The 25,561-nt window shown below is 47.5% G+C and overlaps 1 protein-coding gene across 2 annotated transcripts in view; it reads right to left on the bottom strand.

The window, feature by feature from the left end:
* LOC139564914 (retinoic acid receptor alpha-like) overlaps positions 1-25,561 on the bottom strand; it is a 178,879-nt gene that overhangs the window by 13,181 nt on the left and 140,137 nt on the right. For both annotated transcript variants that reach the window (XM_071384818.1, XM_071384819.1), the window contains one exon: positions 12,403-12,551. In XM_071384818.1, the coding sequence (XP_071240919.1) occupies positions 12,403-12,551 (149 nt within the window). The remainder of the gene's footprint in view (positions 1-12,402; positions 12,552-25,561) is intronic.

The following is a 25,561-nucleotide window of genomic DNA, read 5'->3' as shown; positions in this document are numbered from 1 at the left end:
GGTTCGTTTGCTGATGCCTTATTGACACTCTTACTAGAGAGGTCCTGGATTTGAGGTCAGAGAGGAAGGACACCTCAGGATACCTCGACGGCACAAGTCCACTAGAGCAGTGGTTCTCAAACTTTATATAGTCCCGTACCCCTTCAAACATTCAACCTCCAGCTGCATACATCAGGGTCAGCGCACTCTCAAATTATGTTTTTTGTGCCATCATTGTATGCCTGCCACACACACACTATACGATACATTTATTAAACATAAGAATGGGTGTGAGTTGTCACAACCCAGCTCGTGGGAAGTGACAAAGAGCTCTTATAGGACCAGGGCACAAATAATAATAATCAATAATTTTGCTCTTTATTTAACCATCTTACATATAAAACCTTATTTTTTTCAACAAAAATTGTGAATAACTCACCACAGGTTAATGAGAAGGGTGTGCTTGAAAGGATGCACATAACTCTGCAACACTGCAATGTTAGGTTGTATTGGAGAGAGTCTCCGTCTTAAATAATTTTCTGTCAGGCATTCACATGGTAGCAAGAGCCTCTCGGTGGATGCTGCAGTGTACCCAAGTGGCATCGGGAGCAACTGCTTGCACGCGCATTACCACTCCACTATGTCTACCTGTCATGGCTTTTGCAGCAACAGTACAGATACCAGCACATCTTGACCACCAAAGTCCATTTGATGTCACAAAGCTGTCAGGTATCCTGAGGTGTATATATATATATATAAAAAGTGAATCACATTTTATTCAGCGTACGCCCGATGGCAATGCGATATTTCCAGTTTGAGAATATCTGCACTAGAGGAATTAGATCGCGACGGGCCGTGCCGGAACCAGCTAGAACTAGCCTTGTTCGTTCTTGGTCGTTTTACATTTGCAGTGGAACTGGAATCAGGACTAAGTTTCATTTTGCGGGAAAAACTGCTAGTGACGATTTTAGGAGAGCGACCGTTGACGCAATTCGACAGCGACATTGTTGTGATCCTTGGGGACTGCCATTTTTAAGTATGGAGGCGGGAGATCTAGTGGAGGCGTTATCCTGGCTATTTTGTGCCATCCTTTTAAAATAAAATTTGTGGCCAGCAATGGAGAGTGAACAGAATAGAAGAGACAGCTGAAAAGAGCCGGAGAAATTCACAACGTATCGTCATGCGCAGAGAGCATAGTTTCAGCCTGTTGAAAGACCAGCTTATGCGTCGAAAGGCTCTGCCCAGATGCTCAAAAGTCCTTCCATTATTCCGTTTTTGCTCTAGTGTTATTCGTTAGTGTAGCTGTACTGTTTGTAGTCAGATTTTCCTTCTCTTTTAAATATGGAACCATTGACTCGTGCATGAGTATTAACAACGAACGTGACACACACTGACATCATTGCGTGACATCAATCATTGAATACAGACATTTGTAACCCCACCCACCAGCCTACTTGGTTCGAGGACTGTACCAGATATCAAACGAGGCTGAATATCCCGCTTGGTTCCAGGAATCAAGTGGGCCATGGGCAAACGGAAATGAAATTGGAACCGTGATATTCACGGCACGGCCCTTCAGTGGAAAAGCCCTCTTAGTGAATTCTGACGCCTCCGAGCCGCCAAGCCACTGAGGGTGCATTTGCAGATGTGAAGGGAGAAAGAGGAGAAGGGGAGAAATGGTATAGAAGGGAGGGACAGGTTGAGTGGAGAGCACTTCTGTGCACATGGGAGTCCCTATGACACATACGGACCACTGTTGAGAGGTGTACTACGCACACACACAAATGCACCCACTAAATAGTATGTTTCCTCTCTCTTGTCTTTTGACAGCTACAGCTGTTAGTGGCCTGAAATCCCGCTGGACTGAAGCTCAGTAATTGCAAGGTGCGGAGAATGTTCTGGCAGCAGAGGGCTGGTACCGTGGTCGAAGACTGGCCTAGAGCACTGGAAGTACAACCACAGCTAAACTACAGGAGCTAGACCTTACAGCTCTGGAATCAGACAATACACTGTGGCTAAACTACAGGAGCTAGACCTTACAGCTCTGGAATCAGACAATACACTGTGGCTAAACTACAGGAGCTAGACCTTACAGCTCTGGAATCAAACAATACACTGTGGCTAAACTACAGGAGCTAGACCTTACAGCTCTGGAATCAGACAATACACTGTGGCTAAACTACAGGAGCTAGACCTTACAGCTCTGGGATTAAACAATACACTGTGGCTAAACTATAGGAGCTAGACCTTACAGCTCTGGAATCAGACAATACACTGTGGCTAAACTACAGGAGCTAGACCTTACAGCTCTGGAATCAGACAATACACTGTGGCTAAACTACAGGAGCTAGACCTTACAGCTCTGGAATCAGACAATACACTGTGGCTAAACTACAGGAGCTAGACCTTACAGCTCTGGAATCAAACAATACACTGTGGCTAAACTACAGGAGCTAGACCTTACAGCTCTGGAATCAGACAATACACTGTGGCTAAACTACAGGAGCTAGACCTTACAGCTCTGGAATCAGACAATACACTGTGGCTAAACTACAGGAGCTAGACCTTACAGCTCTGGAATCAAACAATACACTGTGGCTAAACTACAGGAGCTAGACCTTACAGCTCTGGAATCAAACAATACACTGTGGCTAAACTACAGGAGCTAGACCTTACAGCTCTGGAATCAAACAATACACTGTGGCTAAACTACAGGAGCTAGACCTTACAGCTCTGGAATCAAACAATACACTGTGGCTAAACTACAGGAGCTAGACCTTACAGCTCTGGGATTAAACAATACACTGTGGCTAAACTACAGGAGCTAGACCTTACAGCTCTGGAATTAAACAATACACTGTGACTAAACTACAGGAGCTAGACCTTACAGCTCTGGGATTAAACAATACACTGTGGCTAAACTACAGGAGCTAGACCTTACAGCTCTGGAATCAAACAATACACGGTGGCTAAACTACAGGAGCTAGACCTTACAGCTCTGGAATCAAACAATACACTGTGGCTAAACTACAGGAGCTAGACCTTACAGCTCTGGGATTAAACAATACACTGTGGCTAAACTACAGGAGCTAGACCTTACAGCTCTGGAATCAAACAATACACTGTGGCTAAACTACAGGAGCTAGACCTTACAGCTCTGGGATTAAACAATACACTGTGGCTAAACTACAGGAGCTAGACCTTACAGCTCTGGGATCAAACAATACACTGTGGCTAAACTACAGGAGCTAGACCTTACAGCTCTGGGATCAAACAATACACTGTGGCTAAACTACAGGAGCTAGACCTTACAGCTCTGGAATCAAACAATACACGGTGGCTAAACTACAGGAGCTAGACCTTACAGCTCTGGAATCAAACAATACACTGTGGCTAAACTACAGGAGCTAGACCTTACAGCTCTGGGATTAAACAATACACTGTGGCTAAACTACAGGAGCTAGACCTTACAGCTCTGGAATCAAACAATACACTGTGGTTAAACTACAGGAGCTAGACCTTACAGCTCTGGAATTAAACAATACACTGTGGCTAAACTACAGGAGCTAGACCTTACAGCTCTGGGATTAAACAATACACTGTGGCTAAACTACAGGAGCTAGACCTTACAGCTCTGGAATTAAACAATACACTGTGGCTAAACTACAGGAGCTAGACCTTACAGCTCTGGAATTAAACAATACACGGTGGCTAAACTACAGGAGCTAGACCTTACAGCTCTGGGATTAAACAATACACTGTGGCTAAACTACAGGAGCTAGACCTTACAGCTCTGGGATTAAACAATACACTGTGGCTAAACTACAGGAGCTAGACCTTACAGCTCTGGAATCAAACAATACACTGTGGCTAAACTACAGGAGCTAGACCTTACAGCTCTGGGATTAAACAATACACTGTGGCTAAACTACAGGAGCTAGACCTTACAGCTCTGGAATCAAACAATACACTGTGGCTAAACTACAGGAGCTAGACCTTACAGCTCTGGGATTAAACAATACACTGTGGCTAAACTACAGGAGCTAGACTTAACAATACTGGAACTACAGCAATTATAAAAGAGAGGGGGAATTAGCGCTTTACAGGAGAGAAGTGCTAATACGGGGATTAAAGCTGTGTTCGAATACTCACACTAACTGCACTATTTGTGAAGTAAATTGAGTTTGTAGTATGCTTATTGGTCATAGTATGGATATAGTTAGTATGCCAAAAGTTCCTAAATTCCCTATAATACGAAGTACACAAGCAGTCGACACTTTCCCCGTGCGTTTAGGGCCCATAACGCTATTCTTCAGAAAATGGGCGTGGCTTCACAATGTTTTCAGATTTTAAGAAAGCGGCGGGAAATATGCTGACGAAGTCCGACGAGAGCAGATACAAATTCATTGCGTTAACTAATTATGGCAAATGTTAATAAAATGTTGACCAATGGTAATAGAGTAATGACTTTTCAAATAAGTTACGTTACGTTGGCTGACAATTTGTTAGCTACATTATCCTTACGAGCCGCATAGCAATTCAGCAGTATGTACCGGTATTACATTTACATTTAAGTCATTTAGCAGACGCTCTTATCCAGAGCGACTTACAAATTGGAAAGTTCATACATATTCATCCTGGTCCCCCCGTGGGGAATGAACCCACAACCCTGGCGTTGCAAGCGCCATGCTCTACCAACTGAGCCACACGGGACCACGTGTGGTCCCGGTATGTACTGAGCTGGTCATGGGTGCACCTCAGCCACGCTCAAGGTCCTAAACGAAATCATTACCGCCATCGATAAAAGACAATACTGTGCAGCCGTATTCGTCGACCTGGCCAAGGCTTTCGACTCTGTCAATCACAACATTCTTATCGGCAGACTCGACAGCCTTGGTTTCTCAAATGATTGCCTCGCCTGGTTCACCAACTACTTCTCTGATAGAGTTCAATGTGTCAAATCGGAGGGTCTGTTGTCCGGACCTCTGGCTGTCTCTATGGGGGTGCCACAGGGTTCAATTCTCGGGCCGACTCTCTTCTCTGTATACATCAATGATGTCACTCTTGCTGCTGGTGATTCTCTGATCCACCTCTACGCAGACACCATTCTGTATACTTCTGGCCCCTCTTCGGACACTGTGTTAACTGACCTCCAGACGAGCTTCAATGCCATACAACTCTCCTTCCGAGGCCTCCAACTGCTCTTAAATGCAAGTAAAACTAAATGCATGCTCATCAACCGATCGCTGCCCGCACCTGCCCGCCCGTCTAGCATCACTACTCTGGACGGTTCTGACTTAGAATATGTGGACAACTACAAATACCTAGGTGTCTGGTTAGACTGCAAACTCTCCTTCCAGACTCACATTAAGCATCTCCAATCCAAAATTATATTAGCCTTTCCTTCCAGTTCTCTGTTGCCAATGACTGGAACGAATTGCAAAAATCACTGAAGCTGGAGACTCATATCTCCCTCACTAACTTTAAGCATCAGCTGTCAGATTAGCTCACAGATCACTGCACCTGTACATAGCCCATCTGTAAATAGCACATCCAACTACCTCATCCCCATATTTTATTATTTTTTGCTCCTTTGCACCCCAGTATCTCTACTTGCACATTAATCTTCTGCACATCTATCACTCCAGTGTTTAATTGCTAAATTCTAATTACTTCGCCACTACGGCCTATTTATTGCCTTACCTCCCTAATCTTACCTCCTTTGCACACACCGTATATAGACTTTTCTATTGTGTTATTGACTGTACGTTTGTTTATTCCATGTGTAACTCTGTTGTTTGTGTCGCACTGCTTTGCTTTATCTTGGCCAGGTCGCAATTGCAAATGAGAAATTGTTCTCAACTGGCCTACCTGGTTAAATAAAGGTGAAAAAATACAAATAAAAAATAAAATGTAAAAAAGTTAGCTAGGTACCTAAAGTTAGTTGGCTACTAATACATCAAACTTGCCAGGCAGTATTTTAACTATCTGCTATCTAACTACCCAACGTTTATTGACTTGATTATTCACGTCATTCTTAGCTTAAGTTGTATAGTCGTTGTTCTCAATGGACATTGTTAATTCTGGCTATCTACTCCCATTTCAGAGCACTCTCGTCCGAGTGTGCAGAGAGCAGAACGACTGCTACATTTACGAACGCTCAACACCCGTTGAACGTCGGCAAAAAGAAAAAGCGTAATTAAACTGTTGCCAGCAGAACAGTTACCAACGCTCTGGATAACCAGCTCTGCTACAGCGTGTAAAATGGTCAGAGTGAGGTGATCTCTCATTTGCGTCTGGAAGTAGCTAGCCAACATTAGCCAGTTAGCCTGGGTGCTTGACTACCGTTGTGCTGGTCAGAACGCTCGGATCAACCCTACTCCTCTTGCCAGAGCGTCTAGTGTCGCGCTCTGAACGCTCCGAGAGTGAAACGCTCCGAATTTAAAAACGGGGGAGAAGATCGAAGGTTTGGTGAGGGTTAAAAGTACACAGACAGATGTCGGGGAACACAAACTACACTGCCCATAAACACACCTGAAACACACACAGGTTACAGCCAGGCAGAACGCCCTGTGGAACCCATGGGTTAAGGGTCTATAAATAAAAAGGGGATGACAGAGAGAGATAGGAAGAGAGAGCAAGAGACAGAGCATGAGATAGACAGCGAGCGAGAGCGAGAGAGAGAGAGCATGAGATAGAGACGGCGAGCGAGCGATAGAGAGAATGAGATAGAGACGGCGAGAGAGAGAGAGAGAGAATGAGATAGAGACGGCGAGAGAGAGAGAGAGAGAGCATGAGATAGAGACGGCGAGCGAGCGATAGAGAGAGAGAGAGCGAGAGCGAGATAGAATGAAGAGCCATGGGGGAAGTGTTCAGGTCGATAAAGAGCAAAATAAATATGAAAATACAGAGAGAAAGATTATCGGAGAGAGATAGAAAAAGAGAGATGCAGAGAAGGATGAGAGAGGAGAGGAGAGAGAGAACAGCCCGACAGGACTGTGGACCTATATCTGATATGGGATCCTTGATCTCTTCCTGGCCACCGGCCGACCCCTGATCTCTTCCTGGCCACCGGCCGACCCATGGGAGCCTGCGATTGACCCTGGTGCGACCTGGGACAGGGGATCTACTCACGTTACGGTGACCTTCTACCGTGGGGGGGTCAACACCCGTACACCATTCCACTCCATACATCACACCGTGTCCTGCCTTCCCCGTTCTGTAAGCCTCTTTAGCTGCACCACTAATCCTAGCCCCCGGTAACAGCCTGGGGGGGGTGTGTGTGTGTGTGTGTGTGTGTGTGTGTGTGTGTGTGTGTGTGTGTGTGTGTGCAAAACAGATTACTTGTGTATATGCACAGGGGTCACAGTATGTCGTGTGTATGTAACATGGCTAAATCTTCTGCCCTATGTGCTCTCTGTCACCTCTGGGTCTGCATGGCAAACGGCCAAGGAACACAAGTAAAATACTCAAGGGCCAGTCTGCCCTTCCCCCTGTTGAGGGGCCAAAATCTTGGTCTCTCTCTCGCACAGTATCTAGCGGACTGACTATTGGAATGTGTGAGAGAACAATACTACCGCAGCCGTGATTGGTATCTGTATTCGAAACTTCTTCCCTGAAGAGAACTCGGATGCCATCGACACGCATGTACGATCTCTTTGGTTACGTGTAGTGGTTCAGCGTGTACTCTGATGACACGGTATATGCAAGGGATTTCCTTTGTGCAGTCTCAGGAATGCGGTCTCGTCTCTATTGTACCCAGCCCACCACCTCAAGTCTTCACACAGAGGTGACCCCCTTTCTTTAGGATGTCGGCTGGTTCCATCTGATTGGATATCTTAGTTTTATTACCTAATCTGTGGCTTGGTCAAACATTGATTTTGAACACAAACAAGTCAGATCTGGTAGAAATGGAATGGAGGTCTGTTGTTCGCTCTTCTCCTGCCCGTGCAAAAGGGTTTTATGAAAACGCTTCTCTCTTTTAGGGCTCCCGAGTGGCACAGCGGTCTTAGGCACTGCACCTCAGTGCTAGAGGCGTCACTACAGACCCTGGTTTGAGTCCAGGCTGTATCATAGCCGGCTGTGATTGGGAGTCCCATAGGGCGGCGCACAATTGGCCCAGCGTCGTCCGGGTTTGGGTTTGGACGGGGTAGGCCGCCATTGTAAATAGGAATTTGTTCGTAACTGACTTGCCTAGTAAAATAAAGGTTAAATAAAACAAATAAAAAATAAAAGCCTATGGCCTAGTGGGTCCGTTTTGTTCATGCTTGTTGGATGCATTTGCAGTTCGTTTTGTTTTTTTTCCAGATTAATTTGTGTACAAAATAAATTAATGGTAAATAATGTAGTGTCATTTCGGAGTGGCTTTTATAGATGCTAACCTCCCCTATTATTGGCATGTCCTGGAGGTATGACCGTTGACCCTCTGTAACTTTCTTACTCATCATTATTCACAATTCATTATCCATAATTATGGTAGCATCCACATTCACGTAGAAGTGTTCAGAAACATTATATTCTTATTTATAATAAAAGTGACTCCAAAATGACACAAAACCTTATTTACCATTCATTTCGATCGGGCACAAAGTAATCTGAAACACAACCAAAACTACCTGCAAATGCATCCAACGAGTTTGTAGAGTCACAAAGATGATGCAGTCATTGCATGTTAGGAATATGGGACCAAATACTAAACTTTTGGCTACTTTATTTACAACCATCTTCATGGGTGTCAATCATTTTGAACCCTCCCTCTTCGAGAAGAAAAATGACTACCTGTTAAACCAAATCTGTTGTGTTCGTATACATATATAATTCACCCCAAAACGTGGCATACAATATAGCTCAGCATTTTTAATCATTGATTTTATACAGTCGTTAATTGCTTATCTTTATCCAAAAGGGGTCAATCAATATTACCACGCGGCTGTGGACATACTCATCAGGTTTGAAAGCCTGCGTACATCAATAGATTATACTGGATGCGTATGTTGATTAGTGTTCCTCTGCTGTTTTGACAGCTCTGTTATTAGGGATGACAAGAGACAGCCAATTTCCCTAAATCTGGGAATGGGGATGAGTGTGTGTGGGGAATGAGCGTTCCAATTTGCAAAAAAAAAAGAAAAGAAAAAAAAGAAGAGAAGCCTCCAGCAACAACAACAAAAAAATACAAAAATGAAAAGTAGACCACAGATACACGTCCTCCCGGGACCCAAATGAGAGAAACAACCAAGAAAAGATAAAAAGGGAGAAAAAAAACATGCAAATTTAATGAAGATGTGCGTTTTCTTCCAGGAGAGATAGAAGAAGGGTTTGTGTGGGAACAGGAAAGGACTGTGCGCCTACCTAAACATCAAACACGCACACACATGGCAGGGGGACTGTGTAGTCGCGCACTAGTTAGGCTAGCACTAACCTGTGCTTTACCTCAGTCCCAATGGAGGGCCAATATACATTTAGATGCTGGCAGCCTTCAATTATTTAGGATACTTCAGATTGCAAGCTGGTGCTCAATCTGGTAGCGGGAGGCTTTTCCAGGCAATATATAATATAAGTGATAAGTTCCTTTCCTGAGGATGGCTCACCTCTCACAGTTCTGGGTGACTTTAACCTCCCCACGTCTACCTTTGACTCATTCCTCTCTGCCTCCTTCTTTCCACTCCTCTCCTCTTTTGACCTCACCCTCTCACCTTCCCCCCCTACTCACAAGGCAGGCAATACGCTTGACCTCATCTTTACTAGATGCTGTTCTTCCACTAATCTCATTGCAACTCCCCTCCAAGTCTCCGACCACTACCTTGTATCCTTTTCCCTCTCGCTCTCATCCAACACTTCCCACACTGCCCCTACTCGGATGGTATCGCGCCGTCCCAACCTTCGCTCTCTCTCCCCCGCTACTCTCTCCTCTTCCATCCTATCATCTCTTCCCTCTGCTCAAACCTTCTCCAACCTATCTCCTGATTCTGCCTCCTCAACCCTCCTCTCCTCCCTTTCTGCATCCTTTGACTCTCTATGTCCCCTATCCTCCAGGCCGGCTCGGTCCTCCCCTCCTGCTCCGTGGCTCGACGACTCATTGCGAGCTCACAGAACAGGGCTCCGGGCAGCCGAGCGGAAATGGAGGAAAACTCGCCTCCCTGCGGACCTGGCATCCTTTCACTCCCTCCTCTCTACATTCTCCTCTTCTGTCTCTGCTGCTAAAGCCAATTTCTACCACTCTAAATTCCAAGCATCTGCCTCTAACCCTAGGAAGCTCTTTGCCACCTTCTCCTCCCTCCTGAATCCTCCTCCCCCTCCTCCCCCCTCCTCCCTCTCTGCTGATGACTTTGTCAACCATTTTGAAAAGAAGGTCGACGACATCCGATCCTCGTTTGCTAAGTCAAACGACACCGCTGGTTCTGCTCACACTGCCCTACCCTGTGCTTTGACCTCTTTCTCCCCTCTCTCTCCAGATGAAATCTCGCGTCTTGTGACGGCCGGCCGCCCAACAACCTGCCCGCTTGACCCTATCCCCTCCTCTCTTCTCCAGACCATTTCCGGAGACCTTCTCCCTTACCTCACCTCGCTCATCAACTCATCCTTGACCGCTGGCTACGTCCCTTCCGTCTTCAAGAGAGCGAGAGTTGCACCCCTTCTGAAAAAACCTACACTCGATCCCTCCGATGTCAACAACTACAGACCAGTATCCCTTCTTTCTTTTCTCTCCAAAACTCTTGAACGTGCCGTCCTTGGCCAGCTCTCCTGCTATCTCTCTCAGAATGACCTTCTTGATCCAAATCAGTCAGGTTTCAAGACTAGTCATTCAACTGAGACTGCTCTTCTCTGTGTCACGGAGGCGCTCCGCACTGCTAAAGCTAACTCTCTCTCCTCTGCTCTCATCCTTCTAGACCTATCGGCTGCCTTTGATACTGTGAACCATCAGATCCTCCTCTCCACCCTCTCCGAGCAGGGCATCTCCGGCGCGGCCCACGCTTGGATTGCGTCCTACCTGACAGGTCGCTCCTACCAGGTGGCGTGGCGAGAATCTGTCTCCGCACCACGTGCTCTCACCACTGGTGTCCCCCAGGGCTCTGTTCTAGGCCCTCTCCTATTCTCGCTATACACCAAGTCACTTGGCTCTGTCATATCCTCACATGGTCTCTCCTATCATTGCTATGCAGACGACACACAATTAATCTTCTCCTTTCCCCCCTCTGATAACCAGGTGGTGAATCGCATCTCTGCATGTCTGGCAGACATATCAGTGTGGATGACGGATCACCACCTCAAGCTGAACCTCGGCAAGACGGAGCTGCTCTTCCTCCCGGGGAAGGACTGCCCGTTCCATGATCTCGCCATCACGGTTGACAACTCCATTGTGTCCTCCTCCCAGAGTGCTAAGAACCTTGGCGTGATCCTGGACAACACCCTGTCGTTCTCAACTAACATCAAGGCGGTGACCCGTTCCTGTAGGTTCATGCTCTACAACATTCGCAGAGTACGACCCTGCCTCACGCAGGAAGCGGCGCAGGTCCTAATCCAGGCACTTGTCATCTCCCGTCTGGATTACTGCAACTCGCTGTTGGCTGGGCTCCCTGCCTGTGCCATTAAACCCCTACAACTCATCCAGAACGCCGCAGCCCGTCTGGTGTTCAACTTTCCCAAGTTCTCTCACGTCACCCCGCTCCTCCGCTCTCTCCACTGGCTTCCAGTTGAAGCTCGCATCCGCTACAAGACCATGGTGCTTGCCTACGGAGCTGTGAGGGGAACGGCACCCCCGTACCTTCAGGCTCTGATCAGGCCCTACACCCAAACAAGGGCACTGCGTTCATCCACCTCTGGCCTGCTCGCCTCCCTACCTCTGAGGAAGTACAGTTCCCGCTCAGCCCAGTCAAAACTGTTCGCTGCTCTGGCACCCCAATGGTGGAACAAACTCCCTCACGACGCCAGGTCAGCGGAGTCAATCACCACCTTCCGGAGACACCTGAAACCCCACCTCTTTAAGGAATACCTAGGATAGGATAAAGTAATCCTTCTAACCGCCCCCCCCCCCTTAAAAGAGTTAGATGCACTATTGTAAAGTGGTTGTTCCACTGGATATCATAAGGTGAATGCACCAATTTGTAAGTCGCTCTGGATAAGAGCGTCTGCTAAATGACTTAAATGTAAATGTAAATATAGTCAGAATAGGCAGTCGACACAGTTATGGCAATGGTGTATAACTCTGGTACATGCTTTAAAACTCTCCTCAGCACTTGACTGATATTTGAAGTCATTCACTGGCCTGAGAGTTCAGGTTCCCCAAGTCCTGAGGCACAAAGCGAGAGAGAGGAAGAGGAGAGGGAAGAGTGAGAACGAGCGGGCGGGCAAACGGGAGGGAGGTGAAGACAGAGAGATACAACGCGAGATGGACGGACAGAAAAAGAGCACGGCCAAGTGTCTCACCTTGCAGCCCTCGCAGGCGCTGACTCCATAGTGGTATCCCGAGGACTTGTCCGCACAAACGAAGCAGGGTTTGTAGATTCGCGGGGGAGGAGGCGGCGAGGGGGGACTGGGGACTATCTCCTCCGAGCTGGTGCTCTGGGTCTCTATGGCTGCAGAGAGAGAGAGAGAGAGAGAGAGAGAGAGAGAGAGAGAGAGAAAGTGGAGCGGGAGATTAGGTTAGCTTAATCTATAGGGCTGGATGAACTTAAAGACATACAACTATGCTATTACTTAGCCTAATCACCGATTAAGACATGGTGGAAATGAGTGACAATGGCACATTGCAACAAGTGGCCCGTATGAAAGATTCAGTGGAACCACAGTTGGTAATTGGGTAGGTAACATGTAACACAGCTCACTTAAATAATTACCACTTTCTGATGTAACTGCATGTTGAGAGAGAGAGAGAGAGAAAGAGAGAGAGAGAGAGAGAGAGAGAGAAAGAAAGAGAGAGAAAGAGAGAGAAAGAGAGAGAAAGAGAGAGAGAAAGACAAAGGTTAAGTGAGAGATTTAAATAGATCAAAAGAGAATTAGGATGAAAGAGAGTGAATGACAATACGAGCCGCTTCACTTTCATGTAATGGCTGCCAAAGGTGTTTCCATCAAATATTAACTCTGGGGTGGGAAGGCAATCAATACTTCCTCATTTCGTTTTTTTTGGGGTGTAATTTGGAAATATTTATATCATTTTTCTTTTCCTTTGAAAATGTGGAGTAGGTCGCGTCGATCATTAGGAAAAATCTCAATTATAACCCTTTTTTAGATGACATTTTAAGGCAGCAAAATGTGAAGCCTGTAAGGCGTGTAGACCTTCACTAGCGGCTGTATGCGTTATAAAAAAAAGGAGGACATGCCTTCGGTGTGATGAGAAACAGTCATCTTTGTAATTCACAGTCCATCATGTAATCTCCTCCACTTCTTGGTAGAGGGGCTTACATCATGTGGAAGGATGTGAGAGGCAGACCCTGAACGCACACACAGACACACACACACAGGCTCACATACAGGTTACATTTATGTACACACAACACACCTTCAATCTGTCAGAGCTCTCCTAGTATGTGTGTGTGTGTGTGTGTGTGTGTGTGTGTGTGTGTGTGTGTGTGTGTGTGTGTGTGTGTGTTAAGCTTAGGGGTCAGACTGAACACTGAAGTGTTAGTAAGTGCTCTAGTTTTACCCCAGGACTCAAAAGAACCTGCAAGGCAGCATGAGAGAACGAAAGGGGATAGGAACACACACACACACACAAACAAACAAACCCTGACCTAATAACACACATATTTCTGGCCCTAACCCACCATGTGAAAGTTGATGCATGAATCTGTCCTACATGTTCTAGTGTGTGTGTGTGTGTGTGTGTGTGTGTGTGTGTGTGTGTGTGTGTGTGTGTGTGTGTGTGATAGAGACTTCTCAGTGTACAATCTTACTTGTTTCCATCATTACCACACTAAACCCCCACACATTCTTCTACCTTTCACTCATCTCTCTCACTCCCTCTACATTTACCTCCCCCTGCATCTCTCCTTTTCTCTCTCCCTTTCCAGATTCTTTCCATTCTCCCTCGACATACCCAACACCCTGCCCCCCACACATTTGCTATTCCCCCCTGTCCTTCTGTCCTCCAATCCCCAGCCATGTTCCCCTCTGCCCTTTCCCCTTTGACCCCCAGTCATCTCCGGTCCCCGCCCTTTCCCGGCTTCCCCTCTATATCTCCTGACATAACACACATTCCAGTGTCTGCACACCCCCCCCCCCCCCTCTTTTTTCTGCAAGCTCAGTCCACCTTCCCATCAGTGCTGGATAGGTGCCAACAATAACACCGGTATAGGGGCTGGGGGGGGAATTCCAAAACCATTACATTTGTGAGTGTGTGTGAGTGTGAGTGTGAGTGTGAGTGTGAGTGTGAGTGTGAGTGTGAGTGTGTGTGTGTGTATGTGTGTGTGTGTGTGTGTGTGTGTGATTAGAGAGTCAGTTGGGGAGTGTGTGTGCATACTTATGGTCTACAAAGTATTATTTTCAAAACAGACAATGTTTTCGCTGTGTGTGAGAATGAAACGAGAGGAAAAAGTTGAGGAAGACATTGGTGGGGGGGGAGACACAGAGAGAGAGAAAGAGAGCGAAACCGAGGATGACGAAAAACGATAGAGACCATCTAGGATCCCTCCAGTGATCGCTGGGTTTGGAACAGACGAAGAACAGGACCACTAGAAAAACATGGCACGCCAAAGCACCATTATATTAGCTTTGGCCAATTGTGCGCCGCCCTATAGGACTCCCAATCACCGGCCGGATGTGATGCAGCCTGGATTCGAACCAGGTACTGCAGTGACACCTCTTGCACTGAGATGCAGTGTCTTAGACCACCGAGCCACTCGGGAGCATAAATACAGGGGAGGGAAGAAAAAAAACTAAATGAGAAAACTATGTATTCACTGCCTGTTGTTGTCAGGCCAAGGCCCTTCCTCTAGTGTCCTCGGTCGCTCTGAATAGCTCAAATACAAAACATAGAAAAACAAGAAAAGGAATAAAACTAGACAAATACACAATGGAAAAGGTCTGGCTCTTGGGATGCTGAAATTCAGTCTAGCCCAAATGCTACCAGATCAACCCGTCACTCGTTGTCATTTAGCACAGATCCTGAATCAGAGGTAATGAGAGCGTCTCTACGATGCTAACTGGAGGATGCGTTGAGTTGAGGACCGGAGAACAGTGGTTCAGGTGTGTGGAGGGGGAAGTGAATGCGCTTTCCTTGCAGGTCAATAACCAATTCATTTCCCAGGAACAACTTTGACGATTACTGTCTTGGATCTACTAAACGTTTTATAGGATGTCTAGATATATAGATACTAGTCGATCGCTATGATGAATGGTACCAGTTCTATATCCCATTTGAGCCCGAGCCTCATCTACTTTTTCAGTCTATGCTCAGCTGCATCTTTCCAAGTATATCCACTACAGATCAGCCGGTGTTTCCTGTGTTCAAAATAAGCCAGGGTGTCACTGAAAATACACCAGCCCTAACAGAGACAGAAAGAAGACACGAGAGAGGAGGATGTGAAGTCTTTATCTCCTCTCCAGGCGCACGCACACACACACACACAGAGAGAGAGAGAGGAAACGAGTGACGGTTGAGGCTTCAGTGGTGTCTTTGTGCCAGCTAAGGGAGGTATTTTGGGCAGGTAGAAAAAAGGGGCGACAGAGAAAGCGGGCTCAGAAACGAGATGAAAGAGAGCTATGGTGAGAGATACGCTGTAGGTGAAAAGAAAAAGGGGGAGTGAGAGGGGGACACACTGATGTTGTGCTGCTGTACGGTATCAAACCAACACGTTTTAAGGTAAAAAAAAAAAAAACACAGGAAGTAAGACATTTCAAACAAGTAAGTAAGACATTTTCCTCCTCTTTCCCCGTGCTTATTTCACATTACACTCGCTCCATTTTCTCACCCCTCTCTCACCCTCTCCAGCGCTGTTCGTCTCACCCTTCTTCTCCTTCTCTCCTTCCCTCTCCTGCCTTCGCACTCAGTCTTTGTGTGTGCGCGCCAGCCCCCTGTTCCCTGGAGCCCTGTCTGACCTCTTTTCTGCCAAGCTGTCCTTGTACGAGTCCTGACTCGTGTATGAGTGGCACATTAGAGGGTGAAATAGGGACGCCCTCGTCCTCACGTGGAACTCTACCTGCACGCCTGGGGCTACGCCACCCAAACTGGTCCCAGACACCATGTGTTAAAATGAAACCATGTGTAATAACAAAACCAGGATTTTATCAGATGAAAGCCAAACTGATCAGCGCATCACTAATCGATCCTCCCGGGTAGGCGACGTACACCAGCTATAGTGAGCTAGCGTCGCTAACGACTAGGCTCCGCAAGCTTCCTTGTCACCTCAGCTAAAATGGGGACATTTGAGAAAGAAGCCGACAAGATGCCAAAGGCGGTTCACCCTGATCAAGGACATGGCTGGACTACAATGAATGGCTCCAAAGTGCATTTTGACCTGGATCTCAAAAGGGGAGTTCCCACTCAGTCAAACTGACATCTACTTTAATAAATCATATCAAATTGTATTTGGTCACAAGCGCCGAATACAATAGGTGTAGACATTACCGTGAAATGCTTACTTACAAACCCTTAACCAACAATCCAGATTTTGTTTTTTTAAGTGCGCAAATAATTTGCTAGAATTATAACAATAACTATAAAACGGGGGGGTGTACAGGGGGTAGCGGTACCCAGGCGAGGTAATTGAGATATGGAAATGTAGGTAGGGGTAAAGTAACTATGCGCAGATAATAAACAGCGAGTAGCAGCAGCGTAAAAAAGGGGGTCAATGCAAATAGTCCGGGTAGGCATTTGATTGACTGTTTAGCAGTCATATCTCTTGGGGATAGAAGCTGTTAAGGAGCCTTTTGGATCTAGACTTGGCACTCCAGTACCGCTTTCCGTGCGGTAGCGGAGAGAACAGTCTATGACTAGGGTGGCTGGAGTCTTCCTCCTTAGGGCCTTCCTCTGACACTGCCTGGTATAGAGGTTCTGGATGCCAGGAAGCTTGGCCCCAGTGATGCACTGGGCAGTACACACTACCCTCTGTAGCGCCTAGTGGTCGGATTCCGAGCAGTTGCCATACCAAGCGGTAATGCAACCAGTGAGGATGCTCTCGAGGGTGCAGCTGTATAACTTTTTGAGGATCTGATGACCCGTGGAAGGCAGACTCAATTAGAAACCAGCATCACACAGGAGGACTTTTTCCTTCCCTCTTTCTTTCCAGAACTCCCATCAGGCAAAATGATGTATGTCCTCTCTCGCCACCACTCCCTCCCTCGCTTTTTGCTTAGTCTCGATTCCAACACAAGTGTTTTCATGGAGGCATGCTAACCGTGGGTGAGCCATTGTCAAAGCATGACCAGGAGTTTTGTTGTTGAATAAAGCAAAGCGTTTTCTCTCTGAATCTGGCTTACTCTTCACGTTTTCTGTTCTTGTCATTAGTAATTATTGGATCATCGAGCATACAATTTCAGTTCCATGCAGCACATCACCCACAACCCTGGTGATGTCAGCACAACACTGACCAAACGAGCAGGTCCAGTACGGCGCTTTCCGGGTGACCGAACCAAATTCACATAGACATATTAGCTATAGATCTTTCGTTCTCTTTGAAAGCAAGTCTGACAAGCAGGAGATCTGTTGTTTGTGCTCCATTTCTATGCTTCCCGTTCCTAAGTTTAGCTTTCACATATGTTTCGGTTATGTACACAGGCTTCAAAACAGCTAAAGATATGATATCTTTGGTTATTGAAAATATATTTCACAGCGGTTTAGATTTCGCATTGACTCTCTACACTATACACTGCTTGTTTTGCCATATAAACCAAAATTAGGCAAACATGATAGAATTTTATCAACCGTGTAATGGCGGAGCGATTTCTACATATTGCGCATTTAAGAGTTAAATAAAGGTTTAAAAAAATTATAATTAGGCGCTTCCTTAGCTTCCTCACCTGACCAGACTGACGGGGTGGGGGTTGTATGGTGGAGAGGGGGAGGGGTCAGAGGGAGAGGGACGGCGAGTGGCAGAGGGCTCTCATATTTCCCTTAACCCCCCTGGGCCCTGTTGACCTATCTGTCTGCCTGGCGTGACCTTGTGCTTGCCCCATTTGACCCCTAGCTGACAGATGGGCCTGTTTGGCTGGCTGAGAGGGCCATTAGTGTTAGTGTCGGATCTGAGGGTCACGTCACAGAGACAAAAAGGCACGGACAAAAAACAATCACGTATACGGTTGAAGTCGGAAGTTTACATACACCTTAGCCAAATATATTTGAACTCGGTTTCACAATTGCTGACATTTAATCCTAGTAAAAATCCCATTGTCTTAGGTCAGTTAGGATCACCACTTTATTTTAAGAATGTGAAATGTCAGAATAATAGTAGAGAGAATGATTTATTTCAGCTTTTATTTCTTTCATCACATTCCGATGGTCATTATTGCCCAAAAGTTCTAATTTGTTTCATTAGATCAGAGGACATTTCTCCAAAAAGTACAATCTTTGTCCCAATGTGCAGTTGCAAACCATAGTCTGGCTTTCTATGGCGGTTTTGGAGCAGTGGCTTCTTCCTTGCTGAGCGGCCTTTCAGATTATGTCAATATAGGACTCGTTTTACTGTGGATATAGATACTTTTGTACCTGTTTCCTCCAGCATCTTCACAAGGTCCTTTGCTGTTGTTCTCTAGGAAACAGAACGTGTCTCCTTCCTGAGCGGTATGACGGCTGCGTGGTCCCATGGTGTTTATACTTGCGTACTATTGTTTGTACATGTGAACGTGGTACCTTCAGGCATTTGGAAATTGCTCCCAAGGATGAACCAGACTTGTGGAGGTCTACAATTTAAAAAACAAAATGTCGAGGTCTTGGCTGAGTTCTTTTGATTTTCACATGATGTCAAGCAGAGGCACCGAGTTTGAAGGTAGGCCTTAAAATACATCCACAGGTACACCTCCAATTGACTCAAATTATGTCAATTAGCCTATCAGAAGCTTCTAAAGCCATGACATCATTTTCTGGAATTTTCCAAGCTGTTTAAAGGCACAGTCAACTTAGTGTATGTAAACTTCTGACCCACTGGGATTGTGATACAGTGAATTATAAGTGAAGTAATCTGTCTGTAAACAATTGTTGGAAAAATTACTTGTGTCATGCACAAAGTAGATGTCCTAACCGACGTGCCAAAACTATAGTTTGTTAACAAGAAATTTGTGGAGTGGTTGAAAATCGAGTTAATGACTCCAACCTAAGTGTATGTAAACTTCTGACTTCAACTTAATTTTTAACCACGTACACACAGACTAAACCACATGCAGACACAATTGGCAGAAATACAGTTGAAGAAAATCGCAAACATACTGATATATTGTGGAGTTAACCCACAGTACCATATATTACTGATAACCACACACCCATCTGGGCCATCAGATCACCCGAGGGAGACTATGGGCCAATTAGATCATCCGAGGGAGGCTATGGGCCATTAGATCATCCGAGGGAGGCTATGGGCCATTAGATCACCCGAGGGAGGCTATGGGCCATTAGATCACCCGAGGGAGGCTATGGGCCATTAGATCACCCGAGGGAGGCTATGGGCCATTAGATCACCCGAGGGAGACTATGGGCCATTAGATCACCCGAGGGAGACTATGGGCCATTAGATCACCCGAGGGAGACTATGGGCCATTAGATCACCCGAGGGAGATTATGGGCCATTAGATCACCCGAGGGAGATTATGGGCCATTAGATCATTCGAGGGAGACTATGGGCCATTAGATCATTCGAGGGAGACTATGGGCCATCAGATCACCCGAGGGAGGCTATGGGCCATTAGATCACCCGAGGGAGATTATGGGCCATTAGATCACCCGAGGGAGATTATGGGCCATTAGATCATTCGAGGGAGACTATGGGCCATTAGATCACCCGAGGGAGACTATGGGCCATTAGATCACCCGAGGGAGACTATGGGCCATTAGATCACCCGAGGGAGGCTATGGGCCATTAGATCACCCGAGGGAGACTATGGGCCATTAGATCACCCAAGGGAGACTATGGGCCATTAGATCATTCGAGGGAGACTATGGGCCATTAGATCACCCGAGGGAGGCTATGGGCCATTAGATCACCCGAGGGAGACTATGGGCCATTAGATCACCCGAGGGAGATTATGGGCCATTAGATCATTCGAGGGAGACTATGGGCCATTAGATCACCCGAGGGAGGCTATGGGCCATTAGATCACCCGAGGGAGACTATGGGCCATTAGATCACCCGAGGGAGACTATGGGCCATTAGATCATGGGCCATTAGATCATCCCTCGAATGATCTAATGGCCCATAGTCTCCCTCGAATGATCTAATGGCCCATAATGGGCCATTAGATCATTCGAGGGAGACTATAGGCTTAGCAGCTCCTCCTGAGGAGGCTTTCGAAGAGGCAGCTATGAATTAGTGAACGTACGTCTCCCAGTGCTACACTCCCGCCGTTTACCCTCTCGCCAGAGAATAGCCTGGATGGGACAGAGGCCGCTGTTTCCCTCTGAAATATTTAAACGCCCCAATCATTCTAGTGCTACAAGGTAAATGGATGAGGCCAGCAGAGGAGTTGGTGAGGGGGCGGGGGTGTCTGTGTTATAGAGTTAAAAAGTAGAAGGGGAAGTGGGGGAAAAAAGCAGAGTAAGAAGAGGGATTGTCTGTGAGTTTGTCTGCGAGTGTGTGTGTGTATAGGTGAATGTGTCTAAGAGAGGGGGGACTAGACAGAGAGACAATCAGAGGTGTGTGTGTGAGTGTGTGTGTGTGTGTGTGTGTGTGTGAGTGAAAGAGAGAGTGAGATAAAGAGAGAGAAAAAAATAGGGCAGAGCATGAAAGGGAAGCGGCTGCATACCTCGCAGCAGCAGCAGCGTTGGCGGTAGTCCCCGGGGGAGAAAGAGGATCCTGGTACAGTTGTTAAGCCTCTCTCTCTCTTCTCTCCCTTCAAAAAGGCTCACTGTGACTGTACTACACACTCTTCTCTCGCAGACAACATTCGGCTCTTCTCACAGACAAAAAAAACTCTCGGTTTTGTCATGCAAGCGGGGAACCAGGGACAGACATGGGATAAGATATCAAGACTAACTCACGGAGTGAGGAAACTAAAAACGAGGACGAGTCAAAATGTTAAAAAACAACATCATTTCTAGTGTTGCACGGTATACCGGAACTTTGGTACTTTATCGATACTGCATCATGCTGCAAGGAAGTTAACACACTTGAATAATGCGATATATAATGCATGCAGGAATGTTGAAACTGTTCATTACTGTTCGCAAAACAATGTCCATACAGGCTAGAACACTTTACAATGTAAGAAGATACTGTTCGCTTCCAGCTTTGTAGGCTAAATTTTCATTCTAGCGTATAGCTGAAGCTATCATCAATTGATTTCAAAGCCGATTGCCAACAAAACTTTTTTATTCACTTGAAATTGGTCTCTTTCTCACGCCTCTCCCAAAGATTTATCTATAGAGATCGCCAGCTTGTAGTCCTAAAAACCGGAAATGAGTTACCTCTGGTTCATTCAGCCATTCCTATGCGGAAAATTAATGGGGAAAGAATAGGGTTTTGGGATAAAGGCCGGAAATAAGGTCTGAGGATAACACAGGCTTAGAAAATCGTATACGTTTTGTTCTATGAGCTAATATAAGTCAGTTAACATGAACTTCATGAATTATGAAGACTTTTGTGCTTTTTTGGGATTACATAAACGCTTCAAAATGCACAAAAAGTGACGTTAGCTGATGAAAATGAGCTCATAGAACAAAACATTAGCTCCTAAGCCTGTGTTTACCACAGACCTTCATTCATCTCACCATAGGCCATTCATTTCACCATAGGCTATTCATTTCACCATAGGCTTTGTCCAATGAACCATGGTGGAGTTAGTACCTACAAAAAGACGGCATTACTATTTATCTCTTTTGCCTCCACGAACTGACTACGGGCTACCCCCCTCGTGAATGACGTCATTACTGTAAAAAAATAAAATAATAATAATTAAACCTTTATTTAACTAGGCAAGTCAGTTAAGAACAAATTCTTATTTACAATGACGGCCTATAAACAGTGGGGTTAATTGCCTTCTTCTGAATGACCTTTCGGTTACTGGCCCAACGCTCTAACCACGAGGCTACCTGCCGCCCCTAAAGAGACAGCGAGCACGTTCGTAAAATAAACTACTTCTATGTAAATGTTGTTGATCACTACAATAAAATTGGTCCCAAATGGAAGGGTAAGAGATTGTTTATCATCTGTAGCCCCGTGAAAATCAGTCAAAATAAGCGCAATAACAAAAGTCATGCACACATTAATTTACCTCTATTGTCAATAGGCCCGTTGATTTACCCAGTTTAATCAATAAAGATTCATAATTCAAATACATTATTACCATTATGTTGTCATGTAGTTTGATTGGTAAAAACAAATTGAGTGTCTGACTGTATAGTTGATTCCTTAATGCATAAATGACTGTCTCTGAAAAATGTAACGATATTTAACTCAAAAGATTCCCAATGATTGAACAGAGCAGTAGCTGAGTATCTGTCTGGATCAAGTGCCATTCTGTGACTTTGTCTAACAAGCCTTGTTTCTCTTGCAGTGGTATCGTTTTGGAATTGACTATTGCGACAGTATTGCGAATCGTGATACTGAACCTGGTGTCGAAGTCAACATTCTGGTATCGTGACAACACTATATACTGTGCATCTCAGCTTACTGGGGCGGGGTAAGATAAAGGTTAGTCTTGGACAGCGACGGCTGTCAGAATCCAAACGGTCTTGTCCGGGTTGAAACGCTCATCAGAGTACCTCATAACTGTCCTCATCATGTTAGACCTGGGTAGAGGCGCGTGTGTACATTGACGTACGTGTGCTTGCTTATGGTGTATAAGAATGCCCGTGATCGTATGTGAGAGAGCGGGAGGGAAAAAGAGAGAGAACTAGCTGAAGGGAATGAGAAAGGGGGTCAATGAGGTTACAGCACCACAGAGTGCAGCTCATATGGGCAGGCAGAGAGAGTGAGGAAGCGTGAGAGACACGGAGGGAGAGAGAGAGAGGCAGAGAGAGAGAGAGGCAGAGGGAGAGCGAGAGAGAGGCAGAGGGAGAGCGAGAGAGAGAGAGAGGCAGAGGGAGAGCGAGAGAGGCAGAGAGAGAGGCAGAGGGAGAGAGAGAGAGGCAGAGGGAGAGAGAGAGAGAGAGGGGCAGAGGGAGAGAGAGAGAGAGAGAGAGAGGGGCAGAGGGAGAGCGAGAGAGGCAGAGAGAGGCAGAGGGAGAGAGGCAGAGGGAGAGAGAGAGAGAGGCAGAGGGAGAGCGAGAGAGGCAGAGAGAGAGGCAGAGAGAGAGCGAGAGAGGCAGAGGGAGAGCGAGAGGCAGAGGGAGAGGGAGAGGGAGAGGCAGAGGGAGAGCGAGAGGCAGAGGGAGAGCGAGAGGCAGAGGGAGAGCGAGAGGGAGAGCGAGAGGGAGAGGCAGAGGGAGAGCGAGAGGGAGAGGCAGAGGGAGAGCGAGAGGCAGAGCGAGAGGCAGAGGGAGAGGCAGAGGGAGAGCGAGAGGCAGAGCGAGAGGCAGAGGGAGAGGCAGAGGCAGAGCGAGAGGCAGAGGGAGAGGCAGAGGGAGAGCGAGAGGCAGAGCGAGAGGCAGAGGGAGAGCGAGAGGCAGAGCGAGAGGCAGAGGGAGAGCGAGAGGCAGAGGGAGAGCGAGAGGCAGAGCGAGAGGCAGAGCGAGAGGCAGAGCGAGAGGCAGAGCGAGAGGCAGAGCGAGAGGCAGAGCGAGAGCGAGAGGCAGAGGGAGAGCGAGAGGCAGAGCGAGAGGCAGAGGGAGAGCGAGAGGCAGAGCGAGAGCGAGAGGCAGAGCGAGAGGCAGAGCGAGAGGCAGAGGGAGAGGCAGAGCGAGAGCGAGAGGCAGAGCGGAGAGCGAGAGGCAGAGCGAGAGGCAGAGCGAGAGGCAGAGCGAGAGGCAGAGCGAGAGGCAGAGCGAGAGGCAGAGGGAGAGCGAGAGGCAGAGCGAGAGGCAGAGCGAGAGGCAGAGCGAGAGGCAGAGCGAGAGGCAGAGGGAGAGCGAGAGGCAGAGCGAGAGGCAGAGCGAGAGGCAGAGGGAGAGGCAGAGGCAGAGGGAGAGCGAGAGGCAGAGGGAGAGGCAGAGGGAGAGCGAGAGGCAGAGCGAGAGGCAGAGGGAGAGGCAGAGGGAGAGGCAGAGGGAGAGCGAGAGGCAGAGCGAGAGGCAGAGGGAGAGGCAGAGGGAGAGCGAGAGGCAGAGGGAGAGGCAGAGCGAGAGGCAGAGGGAGAGCGAGAGGCAGAGGGAGAGGCAGAGCGAGAGGCAGAGGGAGGGGCAGAGGCAGAGGGAGAGCGAGAGGCAGAGGGAGAGGCAGAGGGAGAGGCAGAGGGAGAGCGAGAGGCAGAGGGAGAGGCAGAGGCAGAGGGAGAGGCAGAGCGAGAGGCAGAGGGAGAGGCAGAGGGAGAGGCAGAGGGAGAGGCAGAGGCAGAGGGAGAGCGAGAGGCAGAGGGAGAGGCAGAGCGAGAGGCAGAGCGAGAGGCAGAGGGAGAGGCAGAGGCAGAGGGAGAGGCAGAGGCAGAGGCAGAGGGAGAGCGAGAGGCAGAGGGAGAGGCAGAGGGAGAGGCAGAGGGAGAGGCAGAGGGAGAGCGAGAGGCAGAGGGAGAGCGAGAGGCAGAGGGAGAGCGAGAGGCAGAGGGAGAGCGAGAGGCAGAGGGAGAGCGAGAGGCAGAGGGAGAGGCAGAGGGAGAGGCAGAGGGAGAGGCAGAGGGAGAGGCAGAGGGAGAGGCAGAGGCAGAGGGAGAGGCAGAGGGAGAGGCAGAGGGAGGGGCAGAGGGAGAGGCAGAGGGAGAGCGAGAGGCAGAGGGAGAGCGAGAGGCAGAGGGAGAGCGAGAGGCAGAGGGAGAGCGAGAGGCAGAGGGAGAGGCAGAGGGAGAGGGAGAGGCAGAGGGAGAGGCAGAGGGAGAGGCAGAGGGAGAGGCAGAGGGAGAGCGAGAGGCAGAGGGAGAGCGAGAGGCAGAGAGAGAAAAAAAGGCAGGCAGCCAGGATTTAGGTCATTCAATGAGACAGCCTGGCCAACTCCAGATCCAGCTCTAGAGACTGTCAGTTCTGTGTGAGTCACAGGCCTGGATCCAACCCAACAAACCCCCAACTTACAGATACACACAAACACACAGGGTGACTCATCGCTCCAAGCTCCGGCCCCCAGCCTCTGATTGGTGGGCCGGAGGACTGTTTACATTGCAGAAAAAGTACATGAGATAACCCTGAATGGTCCCCAGGGCTCATACTATTGGCAGAGAACACTTTCTGTTGGAGGGGAAACAGGGAGAGAGCCATCCTTTTGTTTTGCAGAGCATTACACTGTATGTAAACAGACCAAACGGGTTACAGTATGCAACCAAGGTCATGGCTCAAAGTGTAAACATGCCAGAGGGGTTGATTGCAATGACTGGTGAAAAAAACAGTAGGAATGTTTTAATGCACAATTGCCTTCTCCTGCACTGTCCTGCATCTGGAGTTATTTCTGCCCATTGTGCATCTCTTCCCTTCTTCCTCACCTTG

The sequence above is a fragment of the Salvelinus alpinus genome, chromosome 36, assembly GCF_045679555.1.
Source record: "Salvelinus alpinus chromosome 36, SLU_Salpinus.1, whole genome shotgun sequence".
NCBI classification, from domain to species: domain Eukaryota; kingdom Metazoa; phylum Chordata; class Actinopteri; order Salmoniformes; family Salmonidae; genus Salvelinus; species Salvelinus alpinus.
Note: the sequence above shows the minus strand (reverse complement) of the source record. Positions and strands in the feature narration are given on the sequence as shown.